Genomic DNA, 18,052 nt, shown 5'->3' with positions numbered 1-18,052 from the left:
GCTCTCTTGAGTGGAAACTTTCAAAGGTGCTGCAGAGTTTGATAAATAAGTCACTATTTGAATCAGGACTTTCACTGTTGAAATTAAGCAAGAAGCCCTTTCTCTTAGTCTTTACATCCACCTCTGTAGGATTAAAACCCCTGCAGATTGCAAGGTGAGGTGAATAATGCTGAAGAATGAAGCGGTCTTTCAAAAGATTAAAGAAATATTGCAGATAAATACTTCAGATAAAAAGTACAATTGTAGCATGAATTGACAGGTTGATAGACTGGTTATGGGTAGTGAGAAAGATGCTGGTGTTGGAAAATTCCTGTCTTTGCCTGCTGAAGCTGCTAGTGTTCTCCTTTAACCATTTTCTCCTTTAACCATTTTCTTGCCCCCACACTTACATTGTTTATTTACTAGATGCCTTCTTTAGCTGAAGTAGTCTCTTAAATTATATCTGTTAATATCCCTACACACTACAGACAACACTAAGAAACCAATGCCAAGACTTACGAAAAATCAAATTGTGAAATGTAATGTCAAGTCCTGGCAAAACATCCATAACCTAAAAGGAAGTGAAGGGAATTGTCAAGTAGGCCTGTATTTTAAATATTTTTTAATAAAAAGTATTTAATAATTTTAATAGAAAGTATTTTACAAAACTTTTCACATAATTACCTTCAGTTTGGACTTGTGGGTAATAGTTTCTAATGCTTTAATTCTTGGGTGATATTTTTTTTTCTCCTTTGGCTCAAGGAATATATGTTCTCTCTTGAATAGAAATGGTGCAGGTTTAAAATAATTCTTGTGGAAATAGTTGTGGAAGTAGTTCCCAACCTGACTTCATCTTTGCACATTTATTTGATTTAGCAAGTAGATTTCTTTTTTGATTTGTGGTTGAGATGTCAGTTATAGAACTGGAGATATGTGATCTATGTGATGGTTAGTTTGGGGATTGATGCAGGCATTTATTGTGGTGGGGTTTTTTATTTCAAATCTGCTTTCAGTTGAGCGCATTACAAAAAAATGAAAATACATGGTTTCTAGTCTTCCAGCAGCAGGCATGCACACATCAGTTGCAGATGAAGAGGTGGGGGTGGTTCTCCGCTATTTAATTTTATTTGCTGTCTTGGTGGATGTCCATAATTTTTTCTCAAAAATATTCTGTCTCCTCCTGTATTTAGGAACATGCGTGTGTTTTGAATATGAAATAATCTATGTATAATCTCTGATGGGGAATTCCCCTTGCCCTTTTGCTTTACAACCATGTACAAATGTAATTAACTGTGTTCCAAGAAAGGGCTACATTCAAATTTGATTATTCATTAGAAGCTAAGAGCAAGTAAGTCTGTGAAAACTTTGTTTTAATGAAATACAGCAGAACTGTGCGTTACAGGGAATAGGCTTTTGTAAGTCTACAAGGTTAAGACGTTTTGCTGGTCTATTGAGCAAGATGCTGAAAAAGCTAAGCAAATAAAATCTTTGTTTAGTGTGTTAAAGATTCTAGTGTTATTGGAAGGTTAAACATGTATATGAATTATGCATTTGAAAGGGAGTGTCTATAAATAATTCCTAAAGGTAGGATTTGGATATGGTGTAACTGGGTTTTGAAAGTGCTTGCATACATTGCTGTGGGAAGAGATGAATATTTTATTTTGCTGTACAACCAAACTGTACTTCTAGAGCATGATCTTGGTGAGAAGTGCATCAATATCTAGAATTTGAAATCTGTCCCAAAACAGCTTTAACATTTATTTTCTTGACTGTAAATTCAGTAAATTAACATGGATTAACAGAGTCCGGCACGTCTTAGGGTACCGCCAGATATTCTTGAGAGTTTAAATTGTTGGCTTTGTAGACAGCTAATTTAAAATGATTCGGGACTAAAAGGGTATCCTTTGACACATGCTCTGTGAGTTTTTAAAATTTGAGCTGCTGTGGAATCTTGTTATTTCTTTAATAATTGATTTTTGTACCAGGGTCTCTATGTACCTAAACTGTATTTTTAAATTGTTCTTGACTTCTTCATTTCCTTTCTAAGGGAAGCCTATCAGAGTCCAATTACAGACTTGTTACAGCCTTAATACAGTTACTTGGTTTTAGTTTATTCCTTCTACATCACTCATTTTTTGGAGGCTGTGGACCAAGCTGTTTGTATCGATGTTGTTTAGGCCACTAATAGACTTCAGATGACATGTAATAGTCCATTTCTTTTCCTTCTGTCTTCAGTATGTGAGACTTCATATTCCGATTTATGTGTGGAAAGGTACCTTCCGGTGGTCACACGGGAAACATTTCTAGTTTGGCAACATTGAGGGGAGAGGGTCTATAGTTTTGTTCAGTGGATGTTGAATGCATCTTCCCAGTGGGGTCATTTAATGGTGAAGTTCCACTGGGAGCTGCACAGTCCTCTAGCAGCAAGGTAAAATACCATCTCATTTTGGAGAGCTATGTGAAGACGTAGCTGATCTTTGATTGCAGATCACACAGTAGCACTTTTTTGCTTATATGGTCAAAAATAAGAGAGGGATGGTGATGAATGCAGCCCAGATGTAGGGTGCAGTAGCTCAATTTCAGTCGTAGAGCATGGGCTGAGTAAGCCTTCCAGTCAGCACAATTTCCTAGCACCTACAGAGCAACCAAAACTTGAACTAGCTGTGCATGCAATTTCAGGCATCTGTCATAAGAAGAAAAATATGAGATACACAGATACAAGTCTAGGAGAAAGAAACATGCAGAGTAGCCTGGATTTGTCTTGCATGTGATGTAATCCATGCGTACGTCAAAAACAGGGAGTGTCTTTCGTTGCTTCTTTGAATCTCGTTTGATTGTCAGCGTTCATGTGTTGTATATACACACGTACATAAATATGTATGTACACTGCTATGGTCTTGATACAGCTTGAAGGGAGAGGGCGAAGTTGTTGACAGTGCTTTTGCCAGCTAATTTTGCATAGATGGATGTTGGGCTATATTTAATCTAATAAAGGTTTTCTCTCTCCCCTTTTATTGTTTTGAATCTGTAAGAGGAGAGTTGAGATCTTACAGGAAGACTAAGGTGAATAAACTGAAGGTTGTAGTGATGTTAAGAGCTTATCAGTCTCCCTGTGTAGAAACTCTTATTCAGAAGGGATTCTTTGGGTTGTGGGCATGTACCTACAGCAGTACTGGTTGTAGCAGAAGGTGTTACCACCCCTTAGCTGTTTTTTTCACAGCCACCTTGTCAGGTTAAAGAAGTCATCAGAGGTAGACATGTACCTGACTTCCCATCAATCTGCTGCATGTTCAAGCAGCTTAGTTAAAGCTGCCAGGGCAGGGGGGATTTACACTGACTCCAAACTTGGCGGAGAGGCAGGTGTGCTTCATTTGGGTGACTCTTGAGTGTAATAATCTGAAAGAGATAACTTCAGGTGATAAAAGGCCACTTTACTGTTCAGTAAAAGCATGAATGTAAAGGTCTAATGTGTTTTTAGTTTTTGCACGTGGACTTGACGTATTTAGTTGATGGGTCTTTAATTCGTGCACGTGTCTTCTGAGAGATGACCTAAATCTTTCCAGAATTATAAATAATAGCTGGAATGTTTTGATGTTTCAGGGAAGTTTGAATGCAAAAAGGAAAATATTTGTTCCAGCTCTGAATTTTTGAGCATGAAAGGAGAGCCTGTTGTAAGATAATCAAATTAGGAATCTCCTTTGACATTGCAGAATTATAAACTACATTCAATTTGAAGATGCGTTTTGGTTCTAACGACATGAGTTACCTAAATACGTTTATTAGTTGGGCTAGTTGCACTTGCTGGTCTGTTTCAAATTATTTCTATTGTCTTTGCACACACTTGAATTGTGCGAGCTTGAGAATTTTAATCCTGATAATCACTACAGTCCTAGGAAGTAATTTTGCTTCATTTTATTATACAAGAAAGTGGTAGCACATACAGTTAAGATTGCTCAACACTTTCCATTAAGTGATTGTGTTTTCAGTTTTTCGTAGCTGCCAAATTCCAACTCTTCCAACTGGAATACTCTGTCTGCCTCAAGCTATTTTGTTGGAATTTTTTTAAAAAGCTTTGACAAAAATGCTTCAGCCATTTCTAAATGAAGCTAGAGGTGGAATGTGATTCTACCCAGATTAAAGTTTATTTTTTCTAAGCGTACAGTTAAGAAACTCAAGAACTATCATGTTTTGGATATGAAATATTTTGGGAATTACTTGTTTCCGGACTGCTTGAGGAGAAAGCCATCCATATTTTTCCACGCCTTTGAAAAATACTCACTTCTACTTTGTCCATATGGAGTACTTGGAGTTCAGCTGCTATGTTCTCTAGAGTCGTGTGCGCTGAGCAGGTGTGATCACACATCCATCCCCAGGTTGAGAGGAGCTGAGCTAGGTTTTTCTTGTTGCTCGAATCTGTTGTGGCACCAGACAGTGGAAGGGGAAGCAATGTCTGTTCAGCTGTCGCCTAACTTACAAATGCTTGGCTTCGCAACTGTTTTAACTGTTCTTTGAATGTAGTTCTGTTACGTGACAACCTGCATGTTTTCAGAAAAATTCTCATGCTGGTAACGTGTACCTTAGTGATAAATGATTCATAGCTGACTAAAAATTGCACCTCCACCTCCTTTTATCAGGGCTGCCTCTGCTGCAGTTAATTTACAAGTGTTTGCACTTTTAAGCCATCCACTATGGCTTATGGCATCCTTAGGTTGAATTTCCACTGTGAATTGCAGCAGCTGCAATTTCCAGGGCCTCAGCTTTCTGGATTAAAGGATTAGAAAGGGAGCTTGCACCTATTTAGAGCAGCTGAGGGGCACTAAGCCCAACTACATGAAGTAAAGATTGAACTGAAATTTAATCAGAGCCACTCTGAAGACAAACAGAAAAGCAATTCTTTAGAAGTTTCCTACACGGGGAAAGAGGGCTCCTGCAGTGTAAGGCCAGTTTGTACCCAGAACAACTAATGGTGATGGGGTGTGTGGATTTCTTAATGAAAGTTAATATTAGCTTAATTGCTTCACTACTCCCTCCCAGTCACTTATCTTTTCCACTCTTGAACTCCTTTCCTGACGCATTACCACAGCACTTTGTCAAAGATACACGGTGTTTGTGATCCTTAGGAAAATCAGCCTCCCCTTTTACTGCTTTGTTCTTTTGTTGCAAAGTAGTTCTGTACTACTGCTCTTTCAGCTGAAATGAATCAGTAGTTCGTTCATCTTGCGGTTCCCAGTCTTTTGGGCATAGCGCTGTAGGCAGGCTTAAGTTAGCTTCCCTTTACTTTAGAGTCAGAACTAACAATTCCAGTTCTAAGACTTGAGTTTCTTTTACGTGTTGCCAGATGTATAATTCTTTGCTTGGTTGTTCTCTAGCTGTCTGTAATTTAATATTTTAAATCAGTGTATAGTTGCAGATTTGCAAATTAAAAATACTACCAGCTTAGTTGATCCTCATCTCCTGCTTGTGCTTATGTACTGCTAGAATGCTATCTCACCACACTGCGCTTTTCAGCATGGCAGCCTGTACATGCTAAACAGCATTTTATTTCATCTTTTTCATTTGTGTGCAGTGAATGACGCATAAGCTTTGTGGTAGACGCAAAGGGAGGATGGGAGGACATGCCCTGGGGTCAGGAAGGGACAGTGGCTCCCTACCCATCTGCTGATGGGTAACACCAAGCCTGACCCTCAGGTGTTGTGACCGCAGCATCAGTTCTAGCATGATGTGCTGCTTTTAAAACAATGCCTGCCTTCTTTCTTTGTTCCTGCTCATTGCCAAGAAATGACAATTGAACAATTAAGGCACAAAGCAGAGAGTGTTTAGCAAATCATGAACTGTTTTTAATTTGCCTCATTAAGCTGCTGTTAACTACTTAAATCCATCTGCTTAAAAATAATTTATACATCTTAAGTTTGCTCTAGAGAGCAGGTAGACCTTCATGAGAGCAGGTTTTGTTATTAATGTTATCTTTAGGGGGCTTTCAGTTGTTGTGGAAAGTGCTTTATTGCTCACTGAACCAAACTTTCCCTGTAAACAAAAGAAAGTAGCACATGTTTGTAACTTGCAGTCTGCTGCCATAGCCATAGTCTTGGGAACCTCTGCCGTTCATTTAGGAACTGGCTTGCTGTGGAGGAAGTTATTTACAGCCATTAGGTAGATCTGGGTACGAGAAAGGAGAATGAGCTATGTGAATGCCTAGTATCCTTATTATCTATTACCATTCCCAAAAAATTACTCCTGGAGAGGAAGAGGAGCCAGACCTATCACAGTGCCTCAGCTGTAATTGTGGAGGGGGAACCCTGCTGCCTACACCCTGAAGAGCTAGCTGAGGAAAAACAAGTTTATTTGTCTCCCCAGATTTGTAAAGAAACAATTTCATTTACAGAGAACAAATCACCAGAGAGCCACAGACTCTCCCTCTGTCTCAAGCTGAGATTCATTGTCATTTCAGTTAGATAGTATGTGTGCTCCTTTCTGACCTGCTATGTATTTCTGTGGTTTGCCGTGAAATAATTGTCCTGCTTCTCATCAGAGGAAACTGAAAGCAGTGAGCTAATGGATTGGCGATACGAATAAGAGCATTTGGAGTGAACCTAGCTTTAGAAATATTAGATAATGATGGTGTGAGAATTTAAAAGAAGGTCCTCCACTCAGCCTGTGGGAAAGAGATGGATGTGATTTTGGGGATATTAGCTGAGACACAATGTTTGACTAAATATAGATCTTCTTTTGTCAGTAAATTAAAACCTCATTAAAATATTGCTATGAAATAGGTTGTTGGGGTGTTTTTCAATTGCGTGCAGTTTATTAAGAAAAATGCCAATATTTAACAGGATGTAAATATTTTGAAGCATCTGAGCAAAAATGTTGCTAGGAGCTGTAAATATCATTGTCTTTCTATTAAGATTTTATTTGGCTCTTTCTGGCAAGGAGGAAGCCTACAAACAGGCTGACTGCACAGGTTTGCACATAATGTGCTTTCAAGTGTGTGACAAATGAGAAGAAATACAGGACTTTTTGCAATTGCTTTTGGTTGCAACAGTTGAAGGTATTCTTTGCAACTGCAGCTACTATGTCTTAGTTTAAAATAAGACTTCTGAAGGAAGCCTTGACTGGAATCCTTTTATGTTGCCCAGTCATCTGGGCCTACGTTTGAAAAAATGGGGAATGAAGAAAATATCTTGATTTGTCTTGATTGGAAGGAATGAATATTCTAAAAACGTATACGTGTCATTGAACAGAATATGTGGCTTCTGCCATATTTGATATGCCCTCATACTTATGTTCTCTTTGCTATATTTGTCTTAATCTGGAAAGAATTTTACTTCAGGATTTCACTGTGATGAAACACTTCTTCACAGTAAAATCCTTTAAGTGACATAGAGCTAATTAAATCATTCTTGTAGATCAAGTATGTGAAAAATTAAATCAATTTTTAAATTTGCAAAATACTCATAAACATTTTAAATATAATACCTTCCTGCACAGCTGTCTACTGAAGAGTACCCAGTGCCAAGGCGCTATTGTAAACTCAGTTATTCAAATCACGAGTTGTTTCTTTTTAGTACTCTGGATTGACATGCAAGGTTAGGGCTGATTGAAAAACCTCAAAATATTTTACGTGCAAGACATTTTTATGAGCAAAACATTTTGAGTGGAGCTGAGTTAAATCTCTGAATCCATTTGAGCTGTAGCTCAAATATCATCAGAGAGTGATAACCACTGTGGACCGTCTGATGATTAGTTTGGGTAGGGAGCTTTGTTTATAGGAGAGAATGATATGTGATGACCCAAATCTACAGTTTTCACCATCTATATATTTGCTAAGGAATCTTGAAAAATGTTTCTTTAGCATTTCCGCTCTAGGTGTGGGAGCAAGTTGTCAAAGTACTGCAATCTGTCACAAAAAGTGTTTTGATTTTTCAGTCATTTCTAGTTATAGTCCTTACACAAAATGCAGCAAATTCTGCTTTAGCAACACCTCTGACACTAGCAGAAGACCTCAAGAAGATCCTGCCAGGGTGCAGCTAATGCAGCTGTAGAAGCTGGAAAATGTGTTGTGCTTAAACCTCAGCTCAGCTGCTGCAGTGGCCTCCTTTTCACTTCTACCCTCTTCCAGCTATTTTTTACAGATGGGGAGGGGTCAGGGAGATAAAAACAGCTATATCTAAATACCGTCAGCTCCCTTGAAATACTGCTTCCCTTCTGTGTGAAAGGTTTCTGTCCGTGATGTCTTATCATGTGTGACCACCAAAAATATTCCATCCGTCCCTTTCCTGCTGCTGAAGAGAAGGAACAGAATCCGTTTGCCCTTTCTGACAGGTCTGCCCCTGGTCTAGCTGTGAAAGGCATCAGCTGGGGAGCAGAGGAGCCCACTGCTTAATGAGAGAGGAGCCTTGAAAACTCCTTGCAATTGAGATTTAGAGTGAGGTATGCGAAACGAGAATAAAGAAAAGACTGCTGCTGGGAGCTGCGAGGCCCTCAGAACCCCTTGGCCATACCATGTTTGCTTCTCACTTGCTGAGTGGGAGAAGGTTCTGTATGCGAGAGGCTCACGCAGCTCTGTTCTCTGAATGCGTGAAGAAGGTGCAAAAAAGGCTGTCTAAGGGATGGCTCAGTCTTGTGTGTCCCAATGCTACTGGTTCCTGCGTTCCCTGTACTTTCATCTAAGGCAAGAAGCAATGTGGAGGAGGAGAAGACCTGCTGACAGGAGAGAAAGACAGTTCTCAAATGACTGCCTGAAGAAGTAGATGTGAAATGGGGTGTGTTTCTGATAATTGACTTTGGAAATTCACCTGGAATGTGGATTTCTCTGTTTAGGAAATAAACCTTTTCCACTCATCTTCCTGCTTTTTCCTGCCCCAAACCCATCTGGAGCTGCTACAAGACGAACCCCATGGAGGGTTCAGCAACCCTGTCCTGATTGGGGACTGAATGCCTCTGTGAAAAAAATCTGGCAGAGGAGCGGCACTGACTCAAGTGAGCTCAGCTGGGGAGGAGGCAGCAGCTTAACAGAAGTAGTTTTAAACTGTATCTTGTGTGAAGACAGTCCCTGAGTACCGCTGACATGAGTTGTAGCTTTGAAGTCTTGGGATGGTTTCTTTATTTTTTCTGAAGACCACAGACCCTTAGTTTTTGTGTATACTGGAGAATGTAACTCTGCATCGAAGGAGCAATTTCTAGCCTTTGCAATTGTGGAACAAAGTGCCCTTTTTACCTGAATGCCCTTTTACAGCTCACATCTAGAAAACTTATGAAAACTCATTGTTTGTAGTTAAATCACCAAGTAGCTGGGTGTGAAAAGGCTGTCTCAGAGATAGTGAGATACAAGGGAAGGACATGAAGTAATTTGCTCCAAATTCACAACCTGAAACCAAATGGGAAAGTTACAGTCTTTCCACTTGCTCCTTCCTTTGTTTTGAAATCCCATTGGTAAGTAGCAGAGGAGTTGAGAGGCAGCTAGAAGAGTTAGGATAGAAGCGTCTACCAGCTCTAACTTTCTACTTGCATCTTCAGAGACAAGCGGACATGATGGGGCAGGACGGTGCTTGGAGGAAAAAGGAACAGAAAGAGAGCTTCAACCTCTCTTTTATACCTTTATCCCAGAAAGACTGCGAATAATACAATTTTTTTGAGGTACTATGGAAAAGGAAGTATCATAACTTTTCTTTTTTCCCACCTCATAAAAGGAAACTTGCATGACTATAACAGCCATGCTTAGGGCAGTGAATTTCTGTCATTGTGACAAAGTTGGTCTCAAGTATTTCCTTCGCCTAGCTTCAGCAGACTAAGACTGTTCTGGTACCAGCGTTTTGGGGGCTGTAACATTGGGAAAGAAAAGGTTGGAGTCACTTACTAAATCTCATAGCACCTACTGCTTTTTGAATGAAAGGTGTACTGAGAGAATGCTTACTGCGGTTGGAACAGGAGCTCCGAGACTGAGTCAGACCATCAACAGGCTTTTTGTGGTGAGGTATAATAGTTCACCCAAAGAGAAACGTAGGTAGTTCTCATGTGATCTGTCAGCACAGAATAGTGATGACTCTACTTGTGAAAGGCAACCTCTGCAAGAAAAGGAAAAAAAAGGGGGGGTGGGGGGGTGGGGAACACGACAAAAAAGAAATCTGCATGTTAGGAGTCCAGTTTCTGTGGTGGTGGATTCTAATAGTCAAGCAGCCTTACCCTGTAGCACCTGGCGCAGCTCTGCATGGCTGCTCAGGCACGGTGGAACAGAGCAAGGCTTGTGCTGTATGCTTCAAAGACAATTTGCTTCCCTTTTGACTGCAATAACTTAAATAAGAACCTTTACTCTGAGAAATTAATTAGTCTGTTAAGTAACTGCCTTGTCAGAAATGAAAATCTCCTGGAAAGATTGAATTCTGTGTAGTTCATGGCAGTTCATAGCCAGCCACATGACCTGGTTGCATTCTGGATATAGAGATCTTACGTTTTTTTATATATATTAAAAAAAAATTTAAAACCCCGCAAACCCTAGCAGCAAAACAGTTAGATTCTGTGGAATGAAATAAAAACAGAGGTTAAATTACATTCTTGATATGAGGGATAGCCTGCGCAGAATGACAAATAGTGAACACATACAGCAGGTTCCACGCCTATGAAGTAAGTTCGGAGGGGACAGGGGATACAGTGCAGCTTTGTCCTGCTAAACAGGCTTAAAATGTTGATAATTCTACAACAGTAGGCCTTAAAAATGTAAGTTTGTATTTTGAATAAATTTAAGGTACTATTATATAACAACGTCAACTTTTCTTTTTTTCCTCTTCCCCTCCTACAGATCACACATCCGTGGGCGGGCTGGGAGACAGTTTTTATGAATATTTATTGAAAGCCTGGCTTATGTCAGACAAGATGGACACGGAGGCAAGGAAAATGTACGACGATGCAATTGAGGTGATTATAATTCATTGAGTTTTCCAATACAGTGGAACTTAAAAACCATCTTTAATACTTTAAAAAAAAAAAAAAAAGCCCAAAACCACTATACCACAGGACTTGTTTTGATTATGTAAGTTTTAAGAAGTCAAGTGATGAATAATACTAGCTTTTACTCTGAGAAGTTTAAAAAGTATTATTGTGAATACATCTAATGCAGATTATTGTGCTAAAAATAATCAGCTTGTCCAAAACGGTATAATGTAAAAGCCCAAGCTATAGCTTATTAGAAAGAGGTCTAACGGCCCTAAGATGTGTGCAGAATGACCAAGTAACTGTTCTCCAGTGTTCAGAATCATTCTAGGAGTTGAAGTCCTGAATGGTTTTATTCTTTAAATTATTTTCTAAAACATTTAGATGTTATATTCCATATTTATCTTGTAAAATGTAGTTCATACCTATTCCTCGCTCTGTGGTTCTTTGGTGGTACAGGCTTGCTCCCTCTCACAGATCAAGTTGTGCTTGCCCAAGCAGGGTGGTACTGCAGGATGGTTCAGAGGGATTTGGGATGGGGGCCTTTTTGTGGTGGCTCTGAGCTTTATGCTGCCCAGCTCTTACGTTCTTAGTTTCCCCATACACAGGATCTTTCATCAGGCTTGCTTGTGCACATATATGCCAACGTGCCTATGCTATAGTTAAGACACATAGAGAGTAACTAAGCTAGTTTTAGTCAAGTTAGCTGTGGTACCAACAGCAGCAGGGACCGTGTAGTCTTATCCAAGCACAGATATGTGCTTGATGCCTAACTTGTTCCATGCCCTGCATGTTGTGTTTCTTTCAACCCACGCTTTTAAAAGCTTAGTTTTAGCACGGTCTCCTAAAGCAAAATGCCTTGTTCTTGGAGCTCTCAGAATCCACATTTTAAAAGATAGATAGTTTAAGTTCTAGTCCAAAATTGCTCTGAAGCTGTACTGTATCTTATTCCTGACCTGAGTTTGGTTAACATTTGGCTTTCAGCTGCTTGAAACTTCTTCTTTCCCTTAACTGCATCATGTAACTGCTTACTAACAAAGGTACAATAGGCATTCTCTCCTGAAGGACAAACATGTTCTTTTCTTTAGTCTCATGATATAAAACAGATTTTGAATTATTTCTTAAGCTTTTTTCTAAGTACTTTACAATGTCTTCAGTATGGAAACAAGAATGCAGTGGTGGTTCTAATATGTCATCGCCTGGTTTCTTCTCAGTATTCTCTTCAGCCAGCCAAGAGCTGTGTTTGCACTCTTAACCTTTGCCTCACGCTGTCATCCACTTTCCAGTTGTTTTTACTCTGAAGTTGGTTATAGTCTTTTTGATTTAATGCTTTCTTACTACTGTGATTGACATTCCTGATTCCTTAATGTGTGACCTTATACTTATCTCTATTAAAACACAATTGTTCAGGCAAACCCCATTTTGTCACCGTTCTGAATGATTTCACAGGACTGACTTTTTCTTTATCACTATCTATAGCTCCATCAATTTTTGTGTCATCTGCAAATTCTTTTTAGCATTTGTTTCTTACAGCTCATTGGTAGAAATGCTGCCTAGCATTGAATAAAAGTATCTTTGCAGAATCTTCATGGGATGAGGATTTTTCACAATTGTTTGAACTGTTCTAGCAAGCCAACTTTTAATCTACTTCATATGTGCTGCCTTGAGTTTGTTTAGGACTAATATTTTGTACAATACCAAGGCAATTCTTAATGTTTCTAATATCAGCATGTACTTGTCAGTCAGACTTTTATTTTTGAAACCACATCATTCATTTTATGTGATTGTTCTATTAATGTTTAAAATACTGTTAAAGCATCAGCTATTTCCCAGCCCTTTTGAACTTCCTTAGCTTTCCAGGGTTTGTTAAAGTTAACATTAGTAGTTCAAAACATTAGTTGAGTAATTTTAATAGTCTAAAATACAGTTTACTGGGTCCTGTGGGTTTAAAAATGTTTAGCAGTTGATGTTTAACATCCATTGTGGTTACTGTTGAAATATTTATTCTGATTCCTAAACTGTGAGCACTTAGAGGAAATAAACTTTCCTTTTCATCCCCTTCACTGTAAGCCCAGTCGTGCAAACATTTTATATGGGCAAATCTCTGTCTCTGAATGGAGACACAGCTAAGCAAATTTGAGACCAAATGAAAAAACACTGTGGATAGGAGGTGGAAAGAGCTGAGCTGCTCCAGCTTCACGTGTGATAAGACCTGCAGTGCAAGCATCAGATGGTTTCCTCTTTGGCTTTCTCTTGGCTCAACCCACCCCTGTACATTTGATTCTGCATGAACTGTACTGATTTATGCATTGTGGAACATCCTCCTGGTTCAGGGTTTGTGTTTATCCCAGGTCTTACTTGACACTAAAAGACATGGGCAAAGAGTCAGTGATTAGGATTAGTTTTACATCATTGTGACTTCAATTTTTATTTAAAATCTTAAAATATTTTTAAGAGCCCATTCCCTTACCATTCTTTTGTTGTTACCCATAACATAAGTCTTCCTCCACAGCTGACACTTGTCTTTGTTTTTCAAAACTTAAAGCAAAAGCTTTCCACGTCATTTATGCAAGCAGAAGGGGAAGGGTGTAAAATACATTCTTCCTGCTCACAGCACGGAGTTGGAAGTGTTCTCAGCACCCATCAGTCTAAAAGAAGGTCTCTGTCCAGCCACACTTCACCTCCTTAGCTTATTACAGGTGGGAGGGTAGAAGACAGTCAACCATACCCTCACTCTCAAGTCTTGCATCAGGCAGTGATATCCCATTACTTGGAGGTGTTAAGAGGAAGAAAGATGATAGCATCTGTTCTTCAGATGTCATAATTTCCAATCCATGGCATATGAAGCCTTACACAGGTTGCCACATACTTCATAACAAGAGTGTGAACAAGGTCTGTGTCCGTGAGCTATCCATGCTATAGAACATGAGTGCAGTCTTCCACTGTAAAGGACACTTCATTTCAATGTCTTAAAATGTAGATTCATGGCTGTGATAAAAGCTGAAATTGCAAAACTTGTGGAGAATTTTTTGTGGTTATAAATATTGAGAATGGGCCTCTTAACTTTGCTTTCAACATCATCATGTGGACCTCCCAGCTAGTCTGGTTTAAAGTGCCTTTTCTCTTTCTCACATTAGCTGGAAGATAGGGAAGCTTCCTTTCGATCTGTTGCCTTGAGTAGTCTAATCTGTTAGGCTCACGAACTTGATCCTCACTCTTTCTTATTGCACAGCACTAGATAGCTAGAAGAAGGATTCAGCAGTATGTTTCACTATCACAACATAGCAAGTACTGCTGCAAGACAGCTCAGAAAATGCTATTTTTTTACAGTCATAAAAATCACAGAAAGCATGAACATCAGAGAACATTCTGTTTTCACATCTTGGTCTATTGTTTGGGGCATTTCACAGACTAAGGAAGGTTCTTCCATTGGTTATTCTCTTAGTTGATGTGAACTCTCTTTTCTTTGGGAGCTTAGGTATACATTTCCACTCTAGTGCATATATACTCCTCATGGCCCAGCTGGATGTCACTGCTTTGGGGTGCTCCGTGGCCCCAGGCATCCAGCCCAGGATACAGATGTCACATCTGTCCCGACCTGCTCAAGCTTTTCTTGTCCACTAAGCTGTGCTCCCAGCAATGCCCAGCTGTTCCTTGTTAATTACTGTAAATATTAATTGTCCTTTTTATATAGTTAGAAAGCAGTGGGTTGTTGAATTATAAAGTATTCTGAGAGGGTTGCATTTATTTTCTTTTCTGGGGATGCTTCCTTTGTGATGCTTAAGATGTAACTTAATAATTAAGTAGCTGACAGGACTTGATTTTTCAGATTTCAAAAACTACCCCTTACACAAGACAGTGATGTTCAAGCTCAGAAGATGTGTTCTCTGTTCAGAAGAGGGGCACGCTGCACCTAGATGATGTTCTTCAGTCAAACCCTGAAAGCAAGTCCAGGGTGAAGGAGTAGCTCATGGAGAAGTGTATAAATTTGGCCTTTGCTGGTTCTCCTGGTGCCAACCACAGTGATTTAGTCCCCCTGGAAATGGTCCTTGTAACCATTTACTCTTCAACAGCTACAAAATTACAAAAAGATACAATTCAGAAGGGAATTTCACACAACATTTGGAAAAAACATATTTTCCTCCAGGAAATAAATAATGCAAACACTTTCAAGCCTTCTTGCTCTTCATAGTAGAAGTGGCTTTCCTTCAAAAAGGACTCCAACTTTTATTGTCAGAAAAGTCCTATAATCATCATAATATCTGTTTTGTTACAGTCTAGCATAACTGAATCAACAGAGCTAATGCTATGGATTTTAGTGTCATCTTCAGTGGCAGAATTTTCAGTAGATCCAATCATTCCTATACCAGTACTTTCAGAACAAATGGGGCTTATACAGTTAACCACACCAGGCTCCCTAGCAGCAGAAGCCACAGTATCATGCCAGTCCTCAATGCCAATTTGCATGATTGTTAGACAACCACTCTGGCAGCTGTCAGAGACTTAGTAGTTTCTTCCCTGTCAATTATTTCTGCGTTCTCCTTGCTGGATCCTGCCATAAGCACAAACTTCAGATCTGTCAGTGGTATTGGTGAAGAAATTAACCCAACAGGAATGCAGACCAGCATTTGTCTTCCGTTACCTTCAGAACACACAGGCTTGGTAGAAGGCAGTGGAGAAATTTCACCATCCAAATGGTGGCTCAGTCCACAGTGCACGTAAGGAGCAGGGCCCTACTGATGATAATAGTCTTCTTGTAATCCGCTGCATTGGCTTTTAGCTAGTGTGTTCACCTTGGCCCATATGGGGACTGCCAGATCTTTGCTGAGGATTAGATTCACATCACTATAACCATTCGGAAAAGTTGCTGCAAGCACTGCAGCATCTCAAGCTAAGAAAATATTCATAAAACCACACAGAAACACATCAGTATTCAGAAATGCAAATATTTCAGATTACTGTTTATATTAGTCTTCCCCTGAGGAGACTCCTAATCCTACAGATTCTGCCTTTTCTAACTGTAACTTCAATAATTCTGTTTTAAGAAAAGTTTTTTGTTGAAGAAAACTTTGGAAGACTGTCAAATGTTATTTCAGTACCTGGGTGGAGGACTTCCATGTTATCAAATATTGCTGGGTTCAATACTTTAACAGTCCTGTATCACTTAAGCATCATCTTAAAAAAAAAAATTAAAAAAAAATGAAGTACCTGCTACAGTCACAGAAGAGCTTGAAGTTTTTTTTTGTCCATTTTGTTGAAAACAAAAGACAGTCTCACTTTATTTAGAGGGAAAAGCTATTTCACTGTCCACTTTTAAACCTGAATTGCAAGTTGCAAGCTGATTAATTTATGTATTTGTTGCTTGAATCTGTAAGGTAGTGACCTGCATAGTTTGCACTGTGTAGATAGCAAGGAGACAACTGTGTGCAGCATATACGACCTCCACATCCATGATAACTGCTTTGGTTATATGTGGGGTCATCTACCTGTGTGTGCTCAGTATCTACTTTTAGTGCAATACACAGTTGTGGACATTTGCGGTGTAATTTGTTGTAGGTACCAGGAAAGTAATGGAGAGGGGGTAATTTACTTCTGTAATAGATCTTGTGGATGGCAAGAGGAGTAGTAAATGCCTTTTTAATGGCACTTCAATCCTTCAGCTCTAATCAGCCTTGGAGTACTGCACTTTGTCAGTCACTTGGAGTCATGCACTTTGAAGGAAGTTGTGAACCCATCAGATGGTTATGTGTGAAAGTACAAAGGAGATTTCTGGAAAGAAGATAGGAATAATGTCTCCATGGTAAAGAAGATAATTGTCTTTATTATTATAGGACTCAAACTGTAATGAGAATCTAGTTACAAGAAAAACTGTCCAATGTTAAAGATAAGTACTGCAGTAGATTGGTGTGGGTTGTGAACCTCTCTGAAAGAGGCTTAAGGAAATGTGTTGTTCCATGTAGTTTGCAAACTTTGGAAAGTAAAATCAGGTATTCTCCTTCCTACTACCTGAAGAATACCATTTATAAGTCTCAAGCAAATGTGCAAAAACAAGAAGCAGTTGCATCACCTATAAAATAATAATGTTTTTTGTGAACAGCTGCTCTAACCTGCATGCATCCTTTGACCATGTGCAATCAGACAGCTGCTATGGAAAAGCAGCTAGAAAAGTGGCTGGAGCATTCCTGTCACTTCTTATTAAAGACTGACCGAGATTATAGGTGCTGCCTTTACATATGTTCCTGACCAAAAGTTTCCAACATGGATGTATTTTCTGAGTATGCGCATATTGTACAGCAGAACAAATAGGTACTCCTCAGAGTTAACAGGTAGACAAACATTGTTTGAGCCATAAAAATATGGGCTGAATTCTCAGCTAAAAGTGCTGTGTTATCTGTGTTGTGATTTTCCTATGTTTGTTTCATTAGCAGCATTTAGCAGTTAGGGTATTTTTTTGTGTGTGCATTGAAATTATATTCTTATAGCCGTTTGTTCCTGTAGTGTTCAGAATTGAATTTGAAAGAAAATTCTTTTTGTTTTGAAAACAGTACTTTATTCTTTGAAGGAGAGTTAGTGTGTAAAACTTGCATGTGAAACAGTATTTGAAAGTTCTCCTAATCTTCTTGTAGGCCATAGAAAAACATCTCATCAGAAAGTCCAATGGAGGACTGACCTTCATTGGGGAGTGGAAGAACGGGCACCTTGAAAGAAAGATGGGCCATTTGACCTGTTTTGCAGGGGGAATGTTTGCCCTTGGAGCAGATGGTTCCAGAGATGATAAAGCTGGACATTATTTGCAGCTTGGAGCTGAAATTGCACATACGTGTCATGAGTCATATGACAGGACAAGTAAGATATATTGCTAATCTAGTTATATCTGTAGTTGAAATACAGAAATTGTCATCATTATTTTTAAGATTTGTTATGAACCCATGCCTTGTCTAACATCCACTGGTTTTATACCAGTATAATTTTTTTTAACAGCCGTGTATTTACTTCTGATCTACATCATGGTAAGTAAATGTAAGACCAGACTTTGTATGGTTCCTTCCTGCACATTTATCCCTATTTTTGGGTCAGTCAGCTAAGACAGGTTATAAGGGTGCAGGGAGGGAGGAGTGTGTGTGAACTCTTGTCCTCCCAGATATATAGG

The 18,052-nt window shown here is 39.2% G+C and overlaps 1 protein-coding gene across 2 annotated transcripts in view; it reads left to right on the top strand.

Moving 5' to 3' along the window:
* The window catches only part of MAN1A2 (mannosidase alpha class 1A member 2), a 146,171-nt gene that overhangs the window by 105,496 nt on the left and 22,623 nt on the right, over positions 1-18,052 (top strand). For both annotated transcript variants that reach the window (XR_004842056.1, XM_009639106.2), the window contains exons 9-10: positions 10,772-10,887; positions 17,529-17,748. Coding sequence is in view for 1 of the 2 variants with exons in the window: in XM_009639106.2 (XP_009637401.1) it covers positions 10,772-10,887; positions 17,529-17,748 (336 nt within the window). In the remaining variant the exon portion in view is untranslated. The remainder of the gene's footprint in view (positions 1-10,771; positions 10,888-17,528; positions 17,749-18,052) is intronic.

Source organism: Egretta garzetta, unplaced genomic scaffold (genome assembly GCF_000687185.1).
Source record: "Egretta garzetta isolate BGI_Z169 unplaced genomic scaffold, ASM68718v1 scaffold85, whole genome shotgun sequence".
NCBI lineage: Eukaryota > Metazoa > Chordata > Aves > Pelecaniformes > Ardeidae > Egretta > Egretta garzetta.
The sequence above is the reverse complement of the archived record's forward strand: the minus strand, read 5'-3'. Positions and strand labels throughout refer to the sequence as shown.